The sequence below is a fragment of the Anopheles merus genome, chromosome 2R (genome assembly GCF_017562075.2).
Source record: "Anopheles merus strain MAF chromosome 2R, AmerM5.1, whole genome shotgun sequence".
NCBI lineage: Eukaryota > Metazoa > Arthropoda > Insecta > Diptera > Culicidae > Anopheles > Anopheles merus.
In genome coordinates this window covers 38,153,591-38,176,352 of record NC_054082.1, presented here as the reverse complement: position 1 = coordinate 38,176,352, position 22,762 = coordinate 38,153,591, and the positions used below count along the sequence as shown (strand labels likewise).

Here is a 22,762-nt window from a genome sequence, read left to right as displayed (position 1 = left end):
CAACCAATAATTGTAAACGTAGCGCTTAGCACAATGGGCGCTTCGCTCTGGACAAACCAGTTTTTAATTCCTTTATTTTTTGTTGCAATGTAAAAATATCATGCAAAAGAAAACATAAACTAATACAGTTATTTGTTAAAATTTTGAATCTTTTTTAGATCATATATATATCATAAAAATATATTAAATAAATTAGCAAAAATATTCTATAATGAAAATATAAACCTAAAAATTGCAGTTGATGTTAGAATTCTCTCCGATCAATCAATATGCACTAAAAATAACTAAAAAACCTTTCATAAAAATAATCACTTAAAAATATTCATGCGGGCAAACGTCACCACAAATGTCCGGAGTTTGCTTTGTTTTCACCCTCTCCCCCCACCTCCCCCGCCCAAGGCTCATTCACGCAATTTGCAACTCCCTTCCCTTTATACGCCCATTCAATAACCGTCAGCACGTCAACCAACACGAAGGCAGTTTCTGTTGGCGACGGTGTGGGCTGTGTTTCTCGGAAGCGGTGCTGCGCTGTTGTGTGTGTTGTCGGTCTCACATTCTTGGTGAAAAGTGTGCCCGCGATAGTAACAAGTGCTGCACACAAGCAACGCGCGGATCGGTACCGGATAATTAAAAGGTAAATAAGAATAACAGCCTCTCTTTGCTTACCCGTCCGTCGTATGATGATATCAATGGGGTTGTGTTGCGAGCAGTGAGTGTGTTATGGGCCCCGTCCGGAAAGGCGAAAAGAAGGTTGAGCACGGGTTTACAAGTCGTACAAAAGCATATTGCAGTTAATTGCAACAGGGAACGTTCCGGATCGTATGTCAGCACACTTGAATGGGAGATTCACAATGTCTGTGCGTGTGTGTCTGTTGTGTGGTGTTAGTGCGGTTGTAAACTCACAGCTCCTTCCCCAAACAACGTATTTCAGGTGGCAAAAGTGGGTGTCGGGTGTGGGAGGGTAGCAGTTACGGCGTTGTCCTGAAAATCCACCACCTCACCTCCCCCGAGGGGCTCCTCAACATTGCTGAACATTTGTTGTTTGGGATGGGAAGGTGATTCTCACACGCCGAAAGAAGGAGCGTGAGAGCAGCACGAAACTCGCGAGAGAACCGAATCGACACGATCGGAAAATTCGGGCGAGATTTGCGGAAAATCGGATTGAAAACCCGCACATCGCGATGTGGTAAATGACACGAACGGAGATAGTTGGAAAGGGGAGGGGAGTTGTAATCCTCATCTTTACCTCAGAAAAAGGGAATTCACGGGGCGGTTGGATCTTTCCCATCTCAGTAGTCGCTGAGTTGGAACGCTTGGTGAAGTCGTGTGCTTCGGCTGGGGTAGAACAAGTGCGCTTGTTACGCCTGCTTGGTGGTGGTGGTGGTGGTTGAATTTTCCAACGCATCGACAGGTAAAGAAACACCGGCAGTGAAAGCTACTAATAGAAGAACGGAAGGAAAACCCACAGACCGACGCACACACACATACGATAATCCAATTAGGGTTATTTCGTTCATAATCCAAACACAAGTGTGCAGAAGGTGCTCAGCACGGGGGAGGAGCACACAGGAGCGAGGCGGAATATAAATACGCTACCCAGACGCACACTTGCACAGAAGCCCGTCAGCAGGGTGTCACTAAATTAGTCTTCCCACCGTCCGCCTCCCATCGTCTTCCGCGCAGCACGCGCGCACCCCCAAAAGGGTACCGGGAAAGGGGGTTGTTATTCTTGCGCGAAGATTCCGCCAGAACCTTGCGCAAGCAAAGGCGGTGACGGTGGCAGCGAATTGAGATAATCGGAACCAATTTCGCTCATTTTGATCGGTGGTCGGTGTCACGCTTTCAGTGACGCCCGTGCTTCCGTTGCTATCCTTTGCTTTACAGGGTTTTCCTTCCGTGACTCTTTCCTGTTGGAAGTGAGCTTCATATGCTGGAAATTGGACTTGATGGCACCCTTTTTGAACAGGCTCGGTGGAAATTCCTATTGGATTTGTCCAACAAGTGTGCTATAGAGTTCAACTCCTTTTACATCATGTTCATTTCACGAAAGAAAGAATTAGTAATGTGTCCCACAGCTGTGCGAACTCCTGGAAAACCCTGTATTGTTTCTTGCCAATTGTTTTTTGATGTTCTTGCTTTTGAGCAATCAGAATAAAATTTCTTTTCTCTGTTTTTTTCTTTTCCACATCCACTTTCAGAACATCCCCTCCAACCACGGCAGTCAGTTGAATCTCATCACAACGTGTATCTCAATTTCGTCGTCTTTAAAAAGCAATCTCGTCACACGGACGTGCGTGTGTGTGTGTTTGTATGTGTAGTGCTGTTGTTTATGTGTGTAATATACGATTCTTTGTACAGTGCACCGTCCAAATTCGTACGAATACAGTGTAAGCATAACACGGAAATTCCTCATTTAGCTCCATACGGTCTCAAACGAAACGTTATTAAAATCGCGCTTTATTACAAGAGTTATCGTGTGTGTGGGGCGAGGAAGGATGCAGTTACGTTTTTTGTGTGTACTGATTCAACAGTAATCTCAATCTGTGATCTGCACCGTAGCGCATTATCACTCAACTACTCTCTGTTAGCCGTGTGTTGCACACCTGAGCAGCAGCAAAGGCAAGGATGCAGTGGTGATAAACGAAGCAGGCCAGGGCCAGAGTCCGTATGTGTGTGTGTGTGTGTGTTTGTGTCTGTGTGCTGAGGGTGTAGTATAGTGCATTCGCGGGGATCTCGTCTACCACCCTACGCTACGCGCGAGAGATTACATCATCCGCACAGCGTGTTGTTGTACACAAACTCTCGCTCCGTGTGTGTATACTCTCTCTCTGTCACACACTCTCAGTGTTGTACATTTCGCGTACACGCACCGCGACGCCACGACGCGGCGCTCTAGTTATCTCTAGCAGACCGAGGAGTCTGCGTTCGGTTTCTGGTTGGACCATTCGGTACCGAGCCGCCGCACCGTTTGTGCCACAAGAGCATATTTTATCCATTGTGCAAATATCATTCGAAAGGTGAAGTAGTGTGCTGCCAGCCCCGTTGTGTGTGTCTGTGTGTCTGCCAGCATCGTCAGGCGTGTTTTTGACCGTGTCAGCTTGCCCCCTTACGACCGCGTGTCACCGTGCTTTCCTGGCATTGCGTGTGTGTGTGTGTTTGTGGATTGTTTTGTGCGTGTGTGCTAAATGAAAGTGAACGAAATTGTCTCGTGTAATGTACGTCCCAGTACACTGGTAATAAAGAGATAGAGTGAAAAGAGAAAGAAAGAAAGAGGAGGTGGGGCAAAGGTTGTCGTCCAAAAAGTAGAGCAAAAGTGCGATCAATAAATATCGTTATCGTATCCAGTGAATCGTGATATATTCAACCGCACATACTCACCTACACACATATAAACACGAAAGTACGTGCGCATCAACGCTGCATTGCCGTACGGTCCCGGCAGCAACAGCAGCAGCAGCAGCAGCAGCATCCCTTTCTCACTGTTCTTCCTCCGGAAGTGAATTTGTTGCCGAATTAAACCGACACTGTCCACCGACCGCTCGTCCCCATCGTGCCCTCGTTCCTGCTTGTACCAGTGCACGGACACGATGAGTGCCAGCAGCAGCCACGGACCGTCCGCTTCCGTCAGTGCCGTGTCCACGCCGATCAATGCCGGCACGCGGCCAGATTCGGCGCCCGCCTTCGGCAGCTCGCACCAGGCGTCCACACCGCCCAACTCGGGTGGCAAATTTCTCGGTAAGTTGCCGCATGATCCCGACTATTTTTGGTTTTCTTTTCTCTTCTGTTTTTCTTCTCTCCGTTTGCTGTTTTGGTTTTTGCTTTGTTTTTCGCATTGGCTTTGGAGTGAAACGAGCAGACGACGCACGTCTGTGTTGGCTAGACTTTTCCGCTGCATTAGCCTATCAGCTTTTCCGTTTATTTTCCTCCCTTTCTGGATTCGTTTCCCCTTTGTTTTCCCTTTCGTTTTGGCGCTTACGGTTTGAACTGTTCCCATTTGTTTGTGTGTGTGTGTCCAATTTTCGATTCCTTACCATCGCTTGAGCTGGGTGCGAGAGGGTCTGGTTTCCGCTGCGTACAAATCGATTTTTCGTTTCCTCGGTCACACTTGCTTTAGCCTGGCGTGTCCCGTAACATACAGGTTATGCAAATGTGTGAACAATTTAAGTTGTTCTTTTCAAGCAATATGGCCGTTTTGGACCGTTCCTCCAAACAAAAAAAAAGTTATTCTTTTCATTTTATTCCTCGTACCCGATTTTGTTTAGTATTTCAACAGTAGATTTTACTCCTGGGATGGGGAAAAATGTGTACAAACCAATGTATTGTTTGTCCTTATTCAAATTTGTTCTATTTTTACTGTATGTAAAATGTTACATTTTATCTTACATCCTTGAACAATTTGCAGCAGTTGTTTTAGCTAATCTGTTGTGTAAGAACTATAAATAGCTGGAAAATGCAAATTTCATAAGCTCTAAAAGTATGGCTCATTTTGCACCAAAAATTCCGTTGTGTTTTCTAAGCTATTGGATGAACAGCAAATTCATTTTGGTCTACAAAAACGGAAGACATTCTAGACACGATTCAATAGCTTCGGATGTCGATGTTTGTTAAAATATCTGAAAAGCTAAAATAACATCAACGTACATTTGTTGTGAAACATAACATCTAACGTATAGAGTGTCTGGCAGCCGACTGGACAGGAAATCGAAAAGGAATCCCAAGCGGAAACAGTTTACATACTTTATAGTTTAATGTCATAAAACGGTGCTCGGAAAAACAACCATTAAAATAGACAAACCAATAAAAATTATGGAATAATCGAATACTTTTTAAAAGATTACCCTAACATAAGCAGTCTTTAAGTTACAATTAAAAACGTAAAATTGAATGTTGGATTTGTGGTAATTTTTGTGTCAAATGATAGGAATGGCAACTAAATCGCACTAAATTTATAACCCTAGGCTCTTATACATTTAACATACGGAATTATACTATTTATTTGTATAAAAAGCCTTTCTATCTTTAGTTTTGTTCTCTCAATCAATAACGAAATTAAGACAACATTTCAAATTATAAGCTGTTAGAATAGCACTAGCACTAGCATAGCACTGTTATAATATTAATAAATAGTACCCCGTGTGGTGCACTACAAAACCACCAGCAAATTCGTTTGAAATCAAATTGTCTGCACCACAATATGTATGTACGGAGGTACAGCTTAATTTCATTCCATAGAATTGGCTCTGTATTGCTTTGAAGTATGCAACTTCCGCTTGAAAATTGTACAATATGTAGAGAAATATACGCTATTGGAAGACATTTATTTAGCTAGGGTAGAGGCATGAGATACATTTACCTGAAAATAAACTTTAATTTATTGGAGACCTCAACCTGTGAGATGAACTGAAAATTTCATGTAACACACGTGTGACCAGATTGCGTAGGACGTTTTTTTAAATCATGAATAGTTTAAATTCACGACTATCTTTTAAATAAGGGTGGCATTGTTTATGAGTCTATCATGGCAAATATTAAGGCTCCAATCAAACTGAAACGGTACTTGACATTTTGAATCATTTGTGATAAGATAAGAACAAAGGTAAATGTACACACATAAATGTGACCAGATCTTTGATTGACATGTAGAACACAATAGTTGTACAACTAGAGTGCATACTCGATAGAAGAGTTTTTGAAAGATGACATGACAGGAACAATAATGATTTGTTACTATTACTTATTGCCTTAATGATATCGTTTTTTGGAATATTTTTGTTCATAATTTTGTACAAATACAGATCCTGTAGAATGTATTTAATTTAACAAACATTTAAGATTTGTTTAAATGTATTTATACAAATTGTACATTGTAAAGTAGTTTCAAATGTTTAAAGTTCACGAACACAAAAGGGGGAAAGTGTTTTTCCTCATTCACATATCAAAAGTCAACAAAACAAACTTATTAATGGATCATGGACTCAAAACGGTGTTAACTACACCGTTGGACAGTTAAGGTTGGACAGGACATTAACATTGTCTTTTAACTTGCCATTAACTTTTAACTTGACATTAACTTGCCTCTTGATTTCATTAAAGAAGAAGTACCTCCTTCTTGTGTAATTTTCATCTTGAACCTCCAAAAATGGAACCTTTATTTCGGTTGTGATAAGTTGAATGGTGGCGCGACCACTAACGACAAATCATTAGGCACAAAATGCAATCGCGTGAAACGGTTCCATTTCCCCGCCCAGAGGTTAAATGATCCATCTTCCCACTCTACACTGCTGCCGTTGGAAATTTGTAGGATATATTACTTATGAACAGAGGGTTTAAGCACAAAATGAGAAAAAAACAACTCATCCATCGAACATTACTTACCGGCAGCAGCGCCCTGACGTAAGGAGGGCACAATTTGCAACGATCGAGCAATGGCTTCGACCGGAAGGCCACCACACGCTCCGTAGCAAGAGAGAGAGAGAGGGAGAAAAATAAAGAACGATAGACAGAGGGAGTAAAAGTTCAATCGCGTGTCAGCAGACAATTTTGCACTGTCCACCGTCGTGACACTTTGGCGCCGTCGTGCGGTTGTGCTAGCGTTTGGATTTGTTTGTGTTGGTTGCGGTTGTGTCGTTGTGTGCTGCTTTTTCCCATTCCACTCATACCCACCACCAATTCGTATTACTTTCCAACGCTTGAACAACTGCTAGGAGCAGAACGCAGACCCGGTGACTTCAGCTGTGTAGTGGAATGTTGGGCCAGCTTTCCGTGCCGTATCCTGATTCTGACACTTCCAGTGCCAGTGTGCCGGCAGTGGGACTTTTCACCAGGCCCAGCGTCTGGCGCAGGAAACACGTGTCCGTGACACCGGAGACGGCATTGTGAGTTTGATCGATTTCGCCGCCCTGTATGTGATGGTTTGTGTTGTGGGGGAGGGAGTGATATTGTAAATCACTCGCGCGCACATTTGCCGCCGTTCTCGTGCACACGAGCGAGCCGATGTTGCAATTTATTACTGTTTCTTGCCTCGCGCTGGGCTTTGGGACACGGTGCAATTCCAGCAGAACCGACGAGATGATTTTGATTGCGATAGGAGAAATGGTGCAAGGGAATGTGAAATTACTCACCACACGCAAGGATTTGTTTGCTAAAACAATCAATAAAAGTCATCTAGAGGGAAAAACCCCTTGCGAATTCATACGGCAGGGGAATTTGCTGCTTGAAGCATGGGCTTTGCTTTTTAGGAATTTTGGAACATACCAATGAAAAGAAAACTTTTTCACTTACTTCAAATAAATTTTCCTTTTTGGGAAATACACACAAATAGCCTGTGTAGTTAGAGAGTTGTAACTCATGTTTGTTAAATGACGTGACCCCCCAAGCTTAGGCTGAAATGTTTTTCTGCTCAAAAAAGCGTAATCAACTTCACCTTCGAATGATGCAATGCACATGGGCTGGGCTCACTATTAGTATTACTGTGAAATGCTTTACTGCTCGAACTGGAACGACCCTGGCGCCTTCGCTATAGTTGCAACAAGCCACCGTCATCTAACAACCAGTGTGTGTCAGTACTTATTTATTGCACCCGGGAACGTGCCATCGTGACCGTTTCTCACGTTTTGCACCAGTGCAACCATTGCAGATGTACACACAATGGTGACAAACCACAGCTCATTGCTGGTTTTGATGCTGTGTTTTTGTTACTTGTTAAGGTTTATTATTCATGAATTCAAACTGTTTTGTGTGCTGTTTCAAATCTTCCCATTTTACAGCTAACGTCTTCCAGGTAACGGGTGCGAAACGCTACCATACAGCATCTCGTTTGTGACTGATGATTAGTAAAAAAAAAGGTGGGTGGCTCGGTATTATCTTGCTGGTACTTCGCCTTAGGGTTACAAACGAGCAAAAGGATATGACACGCGTCCCCCTTTTTATCTCTCTAGTCCTTTGCCCCATGCAAACTACAATGTGCTGCGCTGTCTGGTTATGAGGGGAGGGGTGTAGGGAGGAGTGCGATATGACACGGGGCAACACACACTAATTAGTGCCCCGAGTGGTACGGCTTGAACCCGTATTGTGCTGCCCGTTTTCCTGTTGTTAGTGACGACGATTGGGATGACGCACGGGTGGTTCTGTTGAAAGAACCCTATTCTGAGTTTGCTACCCTAGCAAAGGGAGGTTAACCTACGTTAGCTTCAGTGAGATGAGTAGCTTGCGCGAAATGGGTTATTTCGTTAGGATTATCTCTGTTACCAAATTGTTAGTGGTATATGCTAATTAAAAACAGCAAATGAATGTGAAGTTGTTTTCATTGCAATTTGTGTGTACGGTTAGAACCAAACGGTTAGAATGAAGTACAGCTTCCTAAATGCATTATTTGGTTATGAATTTCAACTACAAATAGAGAATAATTTATTCCACAAAGATGACTAGTATTTTTCTTTAATTATGATTCTTTCGGGTTAAGTTAATTCTCGAAAAGTTAATGGATGCGCTCCTAAGACATTAGCGTAACTCCAACTTCCTGTTCTCAACCTAAATGTTTTCACTTGCTGAGATGACTTTCAATACGGTCAATGGAAAATAATTAAGGAATTCTTGTCAATTGGAATCACTGTCAATGTCATAAAAAAATCTGACTGAAACAAAAACCCATACCATCAGAGTCACGTACTCAATTGTGATGATCAAAGGTGATACTGAAACAGTTGGTGGGCACAATACATGATTGGTGACATTTTAGCAACCAACGCTTGGTCAGTCACTTTTGTGTCAGTCTGTCGCACACATGTTCATGTTGTTGCTTGGGACCACAGGCCAAGTCTATGTCACATGACTATCCCAGAATGTCGTGATTATCACCGACAGAAAATGTCGTGACCAAGTGAGTGACCAAGAGTTGCGTGCTAAACAAATGCCACCAAGCATGTGATTGATCCCCCAACTGTTTGAGTCTCACCTCTGATCCTCACAGTAGAGATCGTGACGCTGACATGGTTTTGTTTCAACTCATTTCACCCCTGATCATCTCAGTTGTGTTCGTGAGCTGATTTGAGCTTCGTTTCAGTCATGAGTGTAGATTACTATACTTGCGCAGGTATTAAGCTCAGCTTGTCAGTCAGAGTATCGCGTTGAACTCCAGAATTCGCATGTCGCTTCCGGCATGTCATGACGCACTTTCAGAGTATATCAGCAATTAACATCACGCGTTATCAGGTGATTCTCATAAAAATTTTTGTTTACAACTTAAGTGAAAAGGGAATTATAGTGTATGCCAAATCAATACCGAATTCGTTCCAAGAAACGTCAAGTTTGAAAATCGGCACTATCTCCAAGTTCCTCAACAAAAATTTTTAGAGGAGTTATATAGAGGATTTGAACGCGCGCCACCTATAATGTAAAAAGCCTGTGAAATGCGTACCCTAATTCATCTCAAATTTGCAAAAAATTTACTATGTTCTCTACTGAAAGTGAAATGGTAAAAATATTAGTGCAGGCTATAGATAGTGTAGAACATATTTTGTTTAATTTATATACAGCAATTCTTCGCGAGCCACATGGGGCACATAGGTGGGTGATGGTTTGGTCATAGACATCTACCCCGTAGCCTTAGAGACGACTTAGACACGTAGCCTTAGAGGCGACTTCAGCGGCAAAGGCTGTAAAAATTCCGCAAAAAATGATTCTATAAAAAATACTCCCATCTGCGCAACACGTGACACTAGACGGGGTTTGCGTAGATGGAAGAAACAGGTTGCGTTCATCTCTACAATATTATCTGCTCCGCTGGATGTTTGTTCGCCCTCCCTCTCTGTCCGCACCTTCATACTTTTATTTATAAATGTGTTCATCTTCGAATGATTAGGATTTTATTTTTAGCAGTTTGGTACTACTTCCATGATGTGCTCCATTTACTCGACATCACGTAGGACATGTGTGTGTGTTTGTGCGTGCACCATATATTTATATATTTATACATACTTTACTCATCATCCTTTCTTTCTGTTTGGTTTCGTTTTCTTTTTTATCTTTTCTTCACTCTATCTCGCACTTTGTGCGCGTTGCCGTCGTCCCTTCGTCGCGTGTCTGGTGTGTTCCGGTTTTGTTTAATCGTTGCACATACACACACACATACACACTTACATTCACTCACCCACAACACCTACGATCCGGCTGTTGGGGGTTCCTATCGTGGCCACAGACGTCAAGACGGAGGAGAAGAAAAACCGCCGAACGTCACTGCAGATGCTTCTGCCCAAGCTTCCATCGAACGACAGTGCCGGTCCCAGCCCGGGACCGTCCTCGCCAGGTGAATTGAACGATTTTTCCTTCCCACTTGTCCAGTTAACAGACAACAGAATACACACACACACAAAAAACAACAGTAACTAACACTGACTCTAGATCGCTCGCTAGCTTTAGTTTTATGTCCCTTCGCCATCAATACCCACCAGCTCGGGGCATTACCCGTCCGTCATTTGATGTTTCCTGTACTTTGGCTGCTTGATCTTTGCATTTTTCTCGATGTTGTGTTTGTGGTGTGGGTGTGCTGGATTTATGGCTGATTTGATTTTTTGTGGTTATAGTATTTTCTAAGTTTTTGTTGTTGTGTTATTTATGTGTATGTGTACTGTATTTGTGTGCGGTGTGTGTGTGTGTGTGTGTGTGTGGATTTTTTTTCAATTTATCGAACAAATATTTTTATAATGGTTGTGCTGTACATTTACGACGGTATTTTTTTTAATTCGTTTAGAAATTTTGGATTTTTACAATGCTAGTTTGCTCATTTGCTTAATGAAATCGTAAATACTCTTCAAACGTTTTAGAGGTTTTATTTAAGAATTAACTTTATGTTCATATTATTTTTGTTCCTTGTCGATTTATTCAAAAATAATATCATATTCTGAAACATTGTTTTTTGTTATATTTATTTTACTATCTTTTATTATTATTAATGTACTTAAATTGGCATTTTCAAACGACGAATAAAACAACTATTTTTCTAGATAATTCAGTGTGCGTCATAGTAAAAATATTGAAACATGATTTGAAAAAGTTGCCAAAAGAGATTTTATTATCTTAAACGGCGACGGAGGTTTTTTCTTCGCTGAGAAAGCAAAGCATTCCATGGTAACTTCCGGCCCAAAACATCTGAACGCTAAGCTATTTTGGATGATTGAATTGAGAAAATCCTATTTGCTGTGACACAGACACAATCACACACATTTTTGGTGTGATTCATTCACACCAAAGGAATGGACGTACTATTTCTGAGCAAAAGCAGGTTAAGTGTGAGGATGAATTTGTGGGCTAAAGAATGAATGGCAAGTTCGTGAGGGTTTTTCGCTTTGTTAGCTTTTGCGCACTACAATCGATGAACGCTGGAAAAGGACCGGACGTGTGAGGTTTGTAATGGAAAATTGTGTGTTCTCGATTGGTTGTTCGTGCTAGCAATAAAATGTTTGAAAGGAAGCACAAAAGCTTTTGGGTGGTGAATGGGGCCCTCCTTTGCTTTACTGTGGCTGATGTCAATACGCCACCATTATCGTTTTGCCGTGTTGTTTTGTTAATTTATTTGATGTTTGGTTTCATATTGCTAAAACTCAAAGGAGCAATTCTACTTTCATACATTTCTATCCGAATGAGCTTGAATTAAAAACGGGGTTACTTGACATTTTTGAAAGCATTTTGACGTTGATAAGGAGTTGTTTTTTCGATTACACAAACATTGAATGTTGTTCGTTTCGGATTATTAATTCAAACAGCGATAATTCTGCTCCATTCCTTGTTCCATGACCCTGCAAATGCTTAAATTTGAGCACTCAACAGTGAAAGCAATTGTGTGGCTATTTAAACATTTTTTTCACGGTACGGTAAAAGTGTAAATTGCGTTACACCGATAGTATCGGCAGGCAAGCTTGCCAGAACCGCGCATAATGAAAATAAGAGCCAGAGATTGAAGTTGCGATCACACGAGAGCGCGCGATTATGCTAAATGGTGGAGGACGGCACTCGGGAAGTGGTTTTGCGTTTGCTACCCCTCGTAGCCCGAGAGCTTTTAATGTTATTTTGTGTTTTTCTTGGTTGCCTGTCTGTTTTTTTTTCCCTCTATATTCTTTCCTTTTGTGGCAAGTGCGCTCCGGTGCGTTCCGTTCCACACAGAAACTTAAAACTCGACGAGCAGTCAGCAGCCATCGCAGCAAAGCGAGCTGCTGATGAAACCCAGCAAGTGCGAAAGACGTGGCAAGGTCTGTTTAATTATGGTGAAATGATCCATCCACGCTTCCCCCGATCCCCAGCGACCCCCTCGTTCATTCCACTTCCCGTCGTCGGCTTGTGTTCATTCGGGCGTGGAAATGTTCTTAATTTCATTTTTAAAAGTCTTAAATGGGAAGGAATGGTACGGGTTGGTTGGAGGCTTACGGTCGTGTGCAGTCTTTTTGCTTGAGTTTTCTGTGTGTAGTGTTGAAATTATTACTTTTTTGTATTGCTTTTAAGTTCTTCGTTGAGTGTGTGTGTGTATTTGATGTTGTGTCTTGTGCTTTTTTGTAATCCCATGAAACATTTATCCGACTTGTCAAGAAAAACCTTATAAACGATTATCCACTTTTTTACCGCAATCAATTATACTGATGGTGGATGATATTTTCTGTGCTTTAAACCTTCCTTTTATTTAGATGCAGATGTTCAATTTGGTATTTCCCGGTGAAATAAAATTTAAAGTCAACGCAATGTCGTAAAGTATGGCTGAAAAAAATGCTTCTTTATGAGCGGACGTTGTTCCCTCGCCTGCATCGCAGTTGTAATAGAATAAACATTTTTCCAAATTACCAACGAACGACGTTGACGTCTAAGCTTTTCTCCCCACTTCGCTTGCGAATAGTACGCTTGTAGGGAACGCAAACGGGGCTGTATTTTTTCATCGTTTGGTCGCATCGAGGCGGTCGCAAAATAGCAATACACACACACACACACACACACACACACACACACACACACACACACACACACACACACACACACACACACACACACACACACACACACACACACACACACACACACACACACACAAAAACGCATAACCATCGGGGGCACGGTTTGCGTCATATGAAAGGGAGGCGCAAACCTGCTGTTCGTAACTGTACCGCAATGCCCGTGGCAGCTCCAGCAGTCGGCCCACTACGGCCAGCGAGGAAAAGTAGGGGAAAGGTTCTGGAGAATGTGTGTTGGTTTATGAAAAGAAGCAATAATAGTAATAATAACAATAATAACAATGATAACGCGGAAAGCTGTGGAGCGGCGACCCTAGCGACAAGTGTGTGTGTGTGTGTTTCCCGGTGCGTGTGTTTAGCCTGCCCCGGCGTATTATGTAATCGCAATGGCAGAACAAGCGACAAAGGATAATAGAGGGTAAAAAGAAGAGAAAATAAAACGAGCTACAAGAGCGGTTTTGTTTTTACTGCAGAAGGGCGAGCTGCTGATTCGGTTTCCATATGTTCCGTCTCCCGGCGGGGGGGTTGACATGACGTCATGGTCTTACGCCGGTTGACATAAGATCGTCATTGCGGGTGGGCGCTCTATTTATCATCGTCAGGGCAAACCGACCACCAACCCTGGTAGTTGCCTGCAAGCGTCTTAAAGCCACCGGCCAACGACGCGGGCTCGCGTTACTTAATGCTGTGCCCGCCCGTTCAATTTAAGGAACGACCGACGGAATCTTGCCGGGTGTTTTGACTGCTCACGAACGACCGACCGGGCCGGGGGGTATCATGCAAAAAGTTCCCTAGGGTGGTGCGGTTTGGTGGTTGGCATCACCCATTGCCAAACGGTTGGTTGGTTTTGCTGTGGAAAATTGGAACATTTCTCATCCGGTGGAAATGTGCTCCGGCTCATATTCCGGTACCGGTATGAGCTCTTCTGGGTTTGTTAAGAAAACGCTATGTTTTCAGCGAAAAATGCGGATGATAAACAACCGCACACGGCCGCCCCCACGAAAGCTTTTTTTGGTTGTTGGGAAATTACGTTGAAATCATGATTCAACTTTATGGCTGATGGGCTGTGAGCTGGAAAGTCTGCTCTGACATTTGATACGAAACTTTTTTTTTTGTATTTACTTTACCAAGCTTGGCGAGTCACTGTGCAGCTTAATTAGAGTGCTGATAGTTTGAGTTTTTAGAAGAGTTGATACGCTGTAATGCGTCTTATTTAACAAAAGGACTACATTAGCAAACTTAACTTAACTTAATCAGATAAAGGGGATGTTGGACGTAGAATGTAACGGAATGAGGCTTAGTTACTTTGTGACAAATCACTATTTACACTTACTAGTTAGCAGACACTGATGGTCTTAAAAAGTAAAGATGATAATTACTCACCATTACACCATTACCATTACTCCCCAACTGTTGCTCGGCATATCATCTGTCATGCTTAGATCTTTATTGTGATCTTGTTGTCAAGTTATAGCAGCTCAAAATAAACTAAACCCTGCTGATCCTGTCAAATACGTGATTTTGTGATCGTTAGGAATGCTTGTTTTTTTGTTAAAATAATTGACAACTTTAACGGCTGATTTCAAAATAGATTTTTTAACAAATCTCAAATCTTGTCGAGTTTTGAATGAATTCTTGAATTGTTTCGACCAGTACATGGCACCTTAAAGATTTATTAAAATGCGAATTCTTTCGCTAACATTTTTCTTTGCATTGCAATTAATAAGCAAATTTTCCCGCAAAAACATATTACTCGGTATAAAATGAGGTCAGTTTGGGAGGTGTGAAATCTGCTACATCAACTTGGTTGGATATTGCACTATTGAATCGGAAATTGTAGATTCTGAAAAAGAGTACCCGTTTTGTAGAGGCACTACTCCGTTACATAGCATGTTGCACTCCTTCTTACCGGCTTAAGACATATCTAACTTTCCGCTTCTGGCAATATAAAGTATACGCATGGTTGTCCTCTTTATGCGTTGTCTAACTTCAAGTTCTAGGTGGGTTCAATTTCTCCCCGACGATTTAACGATGCATCATAGTTGTATTGGTAAGTCGATAGGTGACATGATATTATATGTTATTTGACCATCACAGGAGTTGATAGCATGCTGTAAAATACTGTTCGAAAACAGAAAGTCTTCTAGCACCAAGCTCTAAATCTTAATCTGAATCTCTCGTAAGGTCAGATTTAATGGAAGAAAATTGCGGCTTCATCTTTTCTTTTCATTATTTTTTCATTTATGAGGTTGATTTTTTCATTTAAATTCGCAAAAAAGACGTGCCAATTGTTTTGTTTTGTTTCGAGGCTGCCTAAAATGGCTACGAAAAACGATTTTTTCCGTTAAAACTGTTCTGCAAGCGGAAGTGTATCAACCGTAATGAAGAAATAAAACACGGGCGTAATTTACGACCCACCGCCCTTTTGCACACCCATGTTCTTCCTGCATATCCAGAGCAAAACGTTTTTCACAATCTAAACTCACCATACATACTTGCACGACCTAGCCGGTACACTACTAGCCCGGCGGTGCCAATGATCAGTCGCGTGAATCGAACCCATTTCGGTTCGAGGCCGTTCTTACCGAGGAAAGAAGTAATACCATCCCGCGCCGGCCGATTGGCCGTTGATTGGCCAACACACTTGAGGGTGGTTAGCGTTTGATCGTTTGAAAAGCTTGCACAAGCGGGTCCTCCTTCTGGGTGGGAAGATAACTGCGGTAAGCACCGTTTGCCTTCATCATCATTATTCTGGTTCTTTTTGTTGTCGATAGAATCGCGATAATATCGTTCGGGCACTCGTAATCAACCGTTGGTGTAATTTTGCTGCGGCAAGGAGAAGCCTATCTCATTGTTTGTTCTGGAGCAGCCGGTAAGAGGAGTACTGCTTGTGCCTTTGTCCACAAAGCTTACGATAAAAGCGAATGTCAGGGCTTTAGAAGCAAAATTGATTTATTGTGCATGTTCGCTTACACTGGCGTTCCAATGGGCCTGTTCAAACCGAGCTGTTACTGATAAGAGGGCAAGCCGGGTCTTACCGTTCTTTACAATAACACTCCTCGCAGTGGGGGTTCCCTGCTTGGCTATTCGCTTGAAGGCTGACGTAATCGAAAAGCTTTCACTTAAAAGAAAGTTATTATGAATGCCGCAATATCGACACGCTGCAGATGATTGATGATTTGTTCACTGGTAGGATGTCGAGCTTGACCAAGTGTTGAGATTATATTGGACACATTTGTCAGTGATTTAATTTGGCAATCATCACTGTCGGTGGCAGTTGACATTGGTGGGCTCCCTGTTAAGCGACAATAAAAATCAACGCAAACTTCTTATCATTCGAAGCTGTCACAGCAATTGCAATTTGATAAGCTAAGGATAGGTGGTCAGCGGTATATATTTGATGCTATTATTAGATAGCAGAGGTGTGTGTCGTGCGCTACTTTCTGTCTTATCTACAATGCTATGACGGCATAGGTGTAATCAATTTTTTTAGCGCGTGTTTCGTTTAGTAGCGTCGTTGCGCGAGGCGAAACTCGTTTCACTGGTATCGTTAAACAATTTTTGAAGATACTGAAATCTTCACTCGAACAAGAAAATAACTAGGTTATCCCTGTTGGCTAACCGCGTCTGGTTTCTCATTCTGGTTTCTCGCACTTGACGTGGAACGTTAAAAATAGTTTAGCTGCTTGAAATTGTTGTTTAAGTTGCCCGGCAAACTATTTGCCAAACACTGAAGGAGGATCCGGAAGCATCAAAGTCGTATCAAAGGCAGTAGAAGAATGTAGCGAATGGTGAAATGAGGAAAAGATTGGACTAATCTTCTCAACGGTAGAACTCAAACTGAATTTTGTGTTTCTTATTCTTAAGAAACACGCCTGCGTAAGATTGGCTGCACTGTTCTGTTTAATTTCCAGGTAAGGAAGTTGTGCAATGTGCAGTCCGTATTTAAACGTGAGTGATGCAGGCAAAACCTCACGAATATTGCACAACCAGGAGGCGTAAAAAAAATCTAAACCTAGGATAGGATATTCAAGAAAAGAATCTTCCTGTCTTTTTTTCTAATTTCCACAAGTTATCGTTGGAAATTGTTTGTCCCGGTTCGTGACAGTGCAAGACAAACTTGAAAAGTGTCTTCAGTTAAACAAGCAAATCGCTAGTGCAAACAAACCGACCGACTTGTTCACTTGCCGCACTGCAGCGATTGTGCGAAGGAAAAGAAAAGGCACAAGTGCATTCGCCGCAACCACACCCGGTGTGTCAACCGCTCCACCGAACACGAACTCGATTGACACTCACGGTACAGCGGGAGCGAACGACATCCTTTCCCTGCGGACGACCACCGTTTGACACAAAACTGATCGCGGCCGTCCGTGAAGCGTGACTGAATAATTTAAAGCTATTCAAATATTTAAACCGACTCGCGTGGTGTGAACCGGACATCGTTAGCGAGGAAAATCGCACCCAGAACATGGAGAGCGGGTGGTGTGTGTAGCTTTTTTTCTCGTTCAATTTTTACCGATGAACTCGTCGTCACTCCCATACTCCAGTTATTTGTTTCTCTTTCTCTCTCTAGTTCATGTGGATTACGTATCTCGATCGTCCATTAGGGAAATTAGTTTCGTTCTCATCTCACCGTGCTTAACGCTACCGCACACGCTGGATGAACGCCGCGACAGTTTGTATACACGCTTGTGTACTTGGGTAGGGTCTCGCTTGGAGCATCCAAACGATATGGGCCCTTTGCATGCTCGTCGGTCGTTCGTCACGACTGTTTCTCATACACGGAGCATCAAATAAAGCTTTTAAGGCACGAGATTTGCGTTTCCATCACTGATGACTGTGAAGTGTAACGCTTTTACAACAACCAGAATAGAAGCGCTGGAAACCATGATTAGGTAATGCGCGATACCCTTGGTCGCGTAATTGTTGGAAAGGTCAGTTTTGTGCATTGGAAAATAGAATCGATCGATGCATGTTGTGCTCTTCCATGAGCGGCAACAGCTTCTTCGACTGTCGATGTTCCATGCTTTCTGCTTAGCACGGTATGACCTACACGGTAAAGGACTAAGTTTTCTAAAGCACACCGCCCTGTTTACCTCACACATCTTTGGAGATGACCATAAAGAGCCGTCGTTGAGAAAAACATCCGCTAAACGCTATAAATAGGGCGCCTGATGAAGCAAAATGGACGCTTAAATGATGCAAGTACTTACTTACCTGTCTTCTGCTCCCCATCTTGGTGTGTCGTTCTGCCGTCTGTGAAGATAGGTGAAGTTTTGTTGCAATGGGATGAAGAAAAAGGATGCAATATTCGATGTAAGGATGTGGTGATTATGTGTACGATGACCGTTTTGCGCGCGCGCTCTTTCTTTTTCTTCCTTAGTAAAGCATCGTTGAATGAAAACGAGCCACTGAAGTAGCTGATGAAAGGAACATAATTATTGTGGGTGCATGGTTGGCGGGGGGTATTCTCATATTGCGACGTGCATCTTGCAGCACGTTAAACCACTAATCCTGAAGAAATGTTCGGGTTGGATGGTTTTGCTGCTGCTAAAAATAAATACCCTTTCTACTTCAATGCTATATTCGTTGGTCGGGGTGTGTGCGTGTGTGTGTGTGTGGTAGAGATGAATGGTGGGATAAGAACTCATTCGGTTGTACACCGGTGCGCTTTCGATGTTAAGACAGTCGGCAAGGATTTGCTCTAAGCTGACGGAACCATCTGGTAGGTCGATTAATGTTGCTCGTCTGCTGGTTTGAAAAGTTCTCTTTTTAGAAAGCATTCAATACTTTCGATCGTTTCAGCTAGCAGTGGAGCTATGTGAATTTATCTAGAGATTATGTCCATGGCGCATTTTGTACGCTTTCGCCTGTCTAACAAGAGAGTAAACGTTTCATTTTGATGCATTTTAAAAACAAGCTTGTTTGCTTCCTGAAGCTAAGTAAAGTGTCCTTCTACTGAAGCAAATCATCTTTACATTGGGAGTATAATATCTACTTTGCGAGCCAGGGAAGTATGTTTTGCTCTCCACTTTACCCGTTGAATGTGATAATTGACACTGAGCGATGATGATAGGTGTTAATTTCTCAAACAATACTTTATCGAACAAAAAAAAAAAAAAAGCTCTCCGCCGCCACGGGTACGATTGATGATGGTGGGAAGGAACCTATCAGAAGCAGCTGTGCTGATATAGGTAGGCAACTTCTTGAAGGACATCATCGATCGTGCACCGTGCCCGTGAGTGACCGTGACGGAAGACGTGGGAACTGGCGGCTAGCATGTCCAGCTGGGCGCTGCATCGATATCGAACGATCAATTTCGCGCGCCACGTGTTTGTGTCCGTGTAGTGATTTTGAATTTGCATATTCTGATGTTATTCTGACGTTCCTTGCCTTACTTTCCGTCCCTCCCGATTTTGGTAGGCCTCATCCATCGATACTACAATTGGCGCTGCTTAAGCTCGAGCCGTACTGGCCCGTACGGTACGTTAAATTTTAATCTTTTCCATCCACAAAACTCACACCACTGTCACACTACTACTTGGCTATTTGCACGTGGGTAGCAAATCGTTCGCGATAGGTGTCGAACGTTCTTTCTTGCACGTCCTAGCTTTGACTGCCACCCTATCGCATTCTCTCTTTCCCTCTCCTTTCTGTATCTGCGCCTCCTACTTGCTCTGGGTTGCTGGTAACCGATACATTTGTGTAGCATCTGTTGTAGTGCAGCACCGCTCTACAGCTTCTCACACCTGCTCTCTATCATTAGCGACACCCGGCTGCACGTAGATGCGTAATTGTATGACGGTCGGTAATGATGGGGATGATGATGATGATGATGATGATGATGCAGACGATATGATGATGGTGACCTTGCGTTTTATGTGGGTGAGGTGAAGGTTGCAAGGTGAAGGAGCGCACGGGGCAGTGTGTCACCGCTCTGCGCTTTTCCGGATGTTGGGGTTGCCCCCCTTCCCCCCTCCATACGTTTAGCGAGAGAGATAGGTTGTCATTTTCTGATTGCGGTGTATTAGATAGTCGCGGTATGATCACCTTGAACGTGCATCATTCACCTCCCCTGTCAGCACAATACTGCTAAAGGGTTAATAAGGGTGTTTGAGTGGTCCATGGTCGCGGTGCAGCGCACACAGCAACAAGAACAGTGTAGTGTCGTAGTGTCACGGATGTCCAACAACAACAACAGGTTTGAGGAGGAGGTGCAGCATTCAGCGGTGTTTAAAATTTCTAATTTCGTTAATCTGTGAACGTGAGGAGTGTCCCCTTATCCGCTAGTCGCCGGGGTAGTAGTCATGACCGTGACTGCGCAAGGATATGACCGAGCGGTTAAATGTCAGTCAGACATGTCGTTTTAATTTTCGTATCTCGTACATCCCTCACTGGGGTGGGCAGTGTAGGCGTTTCCCTTTATCGGCGGTTGATGGTAATTTGTAAACAGCACATTATGCACCGCAAAAACCCCATTGTGCCGTCTCGAATGGTTTCACGCGAGTGGAGCTTTTTGCGTTTTCGATGGCCCCCGATTGCAAGGGCGAAAGTTTGTTTATACGCGTGTATTAATGGTTTGACGTGTGCGCTTCCGACGACGTTGGTGGGCGATAGCGCGTTTTGGCGTGCGTTCTAGCGCAATTATAATGTACGGGAAATTATTTTCAATACAGTAATAATTTTGTTATTGAATGATTAATAAATAAACAATGTGTCTTTTCTTTGAAATTATTAATTAATGAGCTGAATACATTTGCATTGTCTCAATACTGCATTTAGATGCTGAAGACAATGCTTTTGCTTTGGAAATACCATAGTGGCAATGATGATTCATCGTTCTACCCAACATCATATACAATGGCCTGCAAACTGCAAAGCTGCAGTGTATGAACATTTAGGGGAAAGTAGATCAAGACGGACACCTTAAGGAAAATGTTAAAAATCTAGCAAAGGTAAGATGGATATCTGTAAAAAACGTTAGAAATCGTGGAAGTGTATAGTATTTTAACATATCCCATTGAATTCCACGTCCTGGTACGTACATAAACAAAGTCTTGGTCAATTTGCAAAGACGGCTCATTGCGCCATGAATTTAGGAATTGTAAGCGCCATTTCTAACACCTCGTAGACTGCAGAATCTAAAGCATTATTAAAATACTAGGCACTATAGCTGACGTTGCACCAGCTTACAGAACAATTTCCCTATAGGAAATTACTCCGCCGAAAGTTCGCGTCCACAACATGTTTTAGGGACTTGTTAATAGGTGAAGCTTTTTTTTTCTCTCATCTCTCATCTATTCCTGAACGATTTCATATCAATGCTTTCTATATTTGTTGATTAAAGTTGTCCATGTAGTGTCACGATATTGGGTTTCGTGAAGTGCCTCGCCAGCGTCGAGTGAGTAATAACATAACGATGGCTGCTATTTTAACTGGTGTTTCATTTCTGGCTTATTTCAACCCTCATTTCTCATTTCATCTCAAATTTTTCATTTCATTTCTGGCTTATTTAGTTGTTGGATGGTATATATCTTCGGAATACCTTTACTTAATTCGTCACCTCGAATGACTCAATAACACGCCCGTAATGGTTTCAAGCCCGGAATGGACCGTCCCCCCGTAGTAAGGACTGACTATCCGGCTACGTGGTAGTGGATAAAGTAGGACCCGCGTAGGACGTTGACGCCAAATAGAACCTTTGAATAGAACCGCCAAATAAGGTGATTGATGACTTCATTCGACGTAAATTGATATGAGAAGTAAAATAAATCAACAAATTCGGTATCCATCTTTCCCTACGACTTTCCCGATTTGGTGTCAGGAATCATAAACCACCAGAAAACAATATTTTGTATTGCTTTCATTCTCGTTCTTTCGCCAGTTTATTCATTAATGATCACGACAACTCATTCATGTAATAAACGAAAATATAAACAATGCAAGTTACAAAGCCTTAAATCCTCAGTATTCGAATTAGATCCACAAGGGTGTGCTCGATTGAAAATTGGTTTGCTCGTGAATTTAACCAATTTTGCATATATTATATTATTAAATTAAAAATTAAATATTATTAAAAATGTTCTCAAATGTGTTGATTTACTTGCAGATGTTGAATTGTTGAATTATTCGAAAATTACCTTTATATGAGAAGTGTCCATCTTACCCGTAGTGTTCGTCTTTATCTATCTTCCCATACATGTCTTATAATCTTCATAACATCACATAATTGACAATTTTTAAAAATGTACATTGATTGTATACTGAAAGGGGCGGCCCGTGGTACAGTCGTCAACCGTAGCAAGGACTGACTATCCGGCTACGTGGTACTGGATAAAGTCTTGAAAGTCTGTATAGGCCCGGGCATGTCCGCGAAGGACGTTTACGCCAAATAGAAGAAGAAGTATACCGAATCTACCGATTCCTGGGTAGAGATTGTAATGAAGAAATTGACATTCTAATGAATTTTTATTTTCATTTGTCCTATGGCATGATTACATGCATCGGCTAAACAAAAAAAACCTGTGCTGTCTCTCCCGCCCCATATCTAACGCCTTCTGCGATCGAACATCGATCGATGATCGAGTGTGATAAAATGAAACAAACACTTTATTCCTCATCGGGGTCGTTAGAGAAGTGAAAACAGAAAAGACAACGAGACGAACTAGAAAGCGAAATGAAAGGGTACCAAGTACAACGGGTCACTTTACCGTATCGTACACCTTCCCCAAAAAACCCCATTTTAACCGTTAATATACAATTTACTCCACTTA

General features: G+C 42.4%; 1 protein-coding gene across 6 annotated transcripts in view; it reads left to right on the top strand.

Moving 5' to 3' along the window:
• Nucleotides 1-452: 452 nt before the first annotated feature.
• LOC121603475 (oxysterol-binding protein-related protein 8) overlaps nt 453-22,762 on the top strand; it is a 35,880-nt gene continuing 13,570 nt past the window's right edge. For 2 of the 6 annotated variants that reach the window (XM_041932251.1, XM_041932241.1), the window contains exons 1-3: nt 453-634; nt 2,199-3,735; nt 10,196-10,303. In XM_041932251.1, coding sequence (XP_041788185.1) covers nt 3,588-3,735; nt 10,196-10,303 — 256 coding nt within the window. In that variant the 5' untranslated portion in view covers nt 453-634; nt 2,199-3,587. Of the gene's footprint in view, nt 635-1,277; nt 1,412-2,198; nt 3,736-10,195; nt 10,304-19,412; nt 19,473-22,762 lie in introns of those variants that run through there. The other 4 variants (XM_041932246.1, XM_041932244.1, XM_041932243.1 and 1 more) reach the window with 3 other exon arrangements.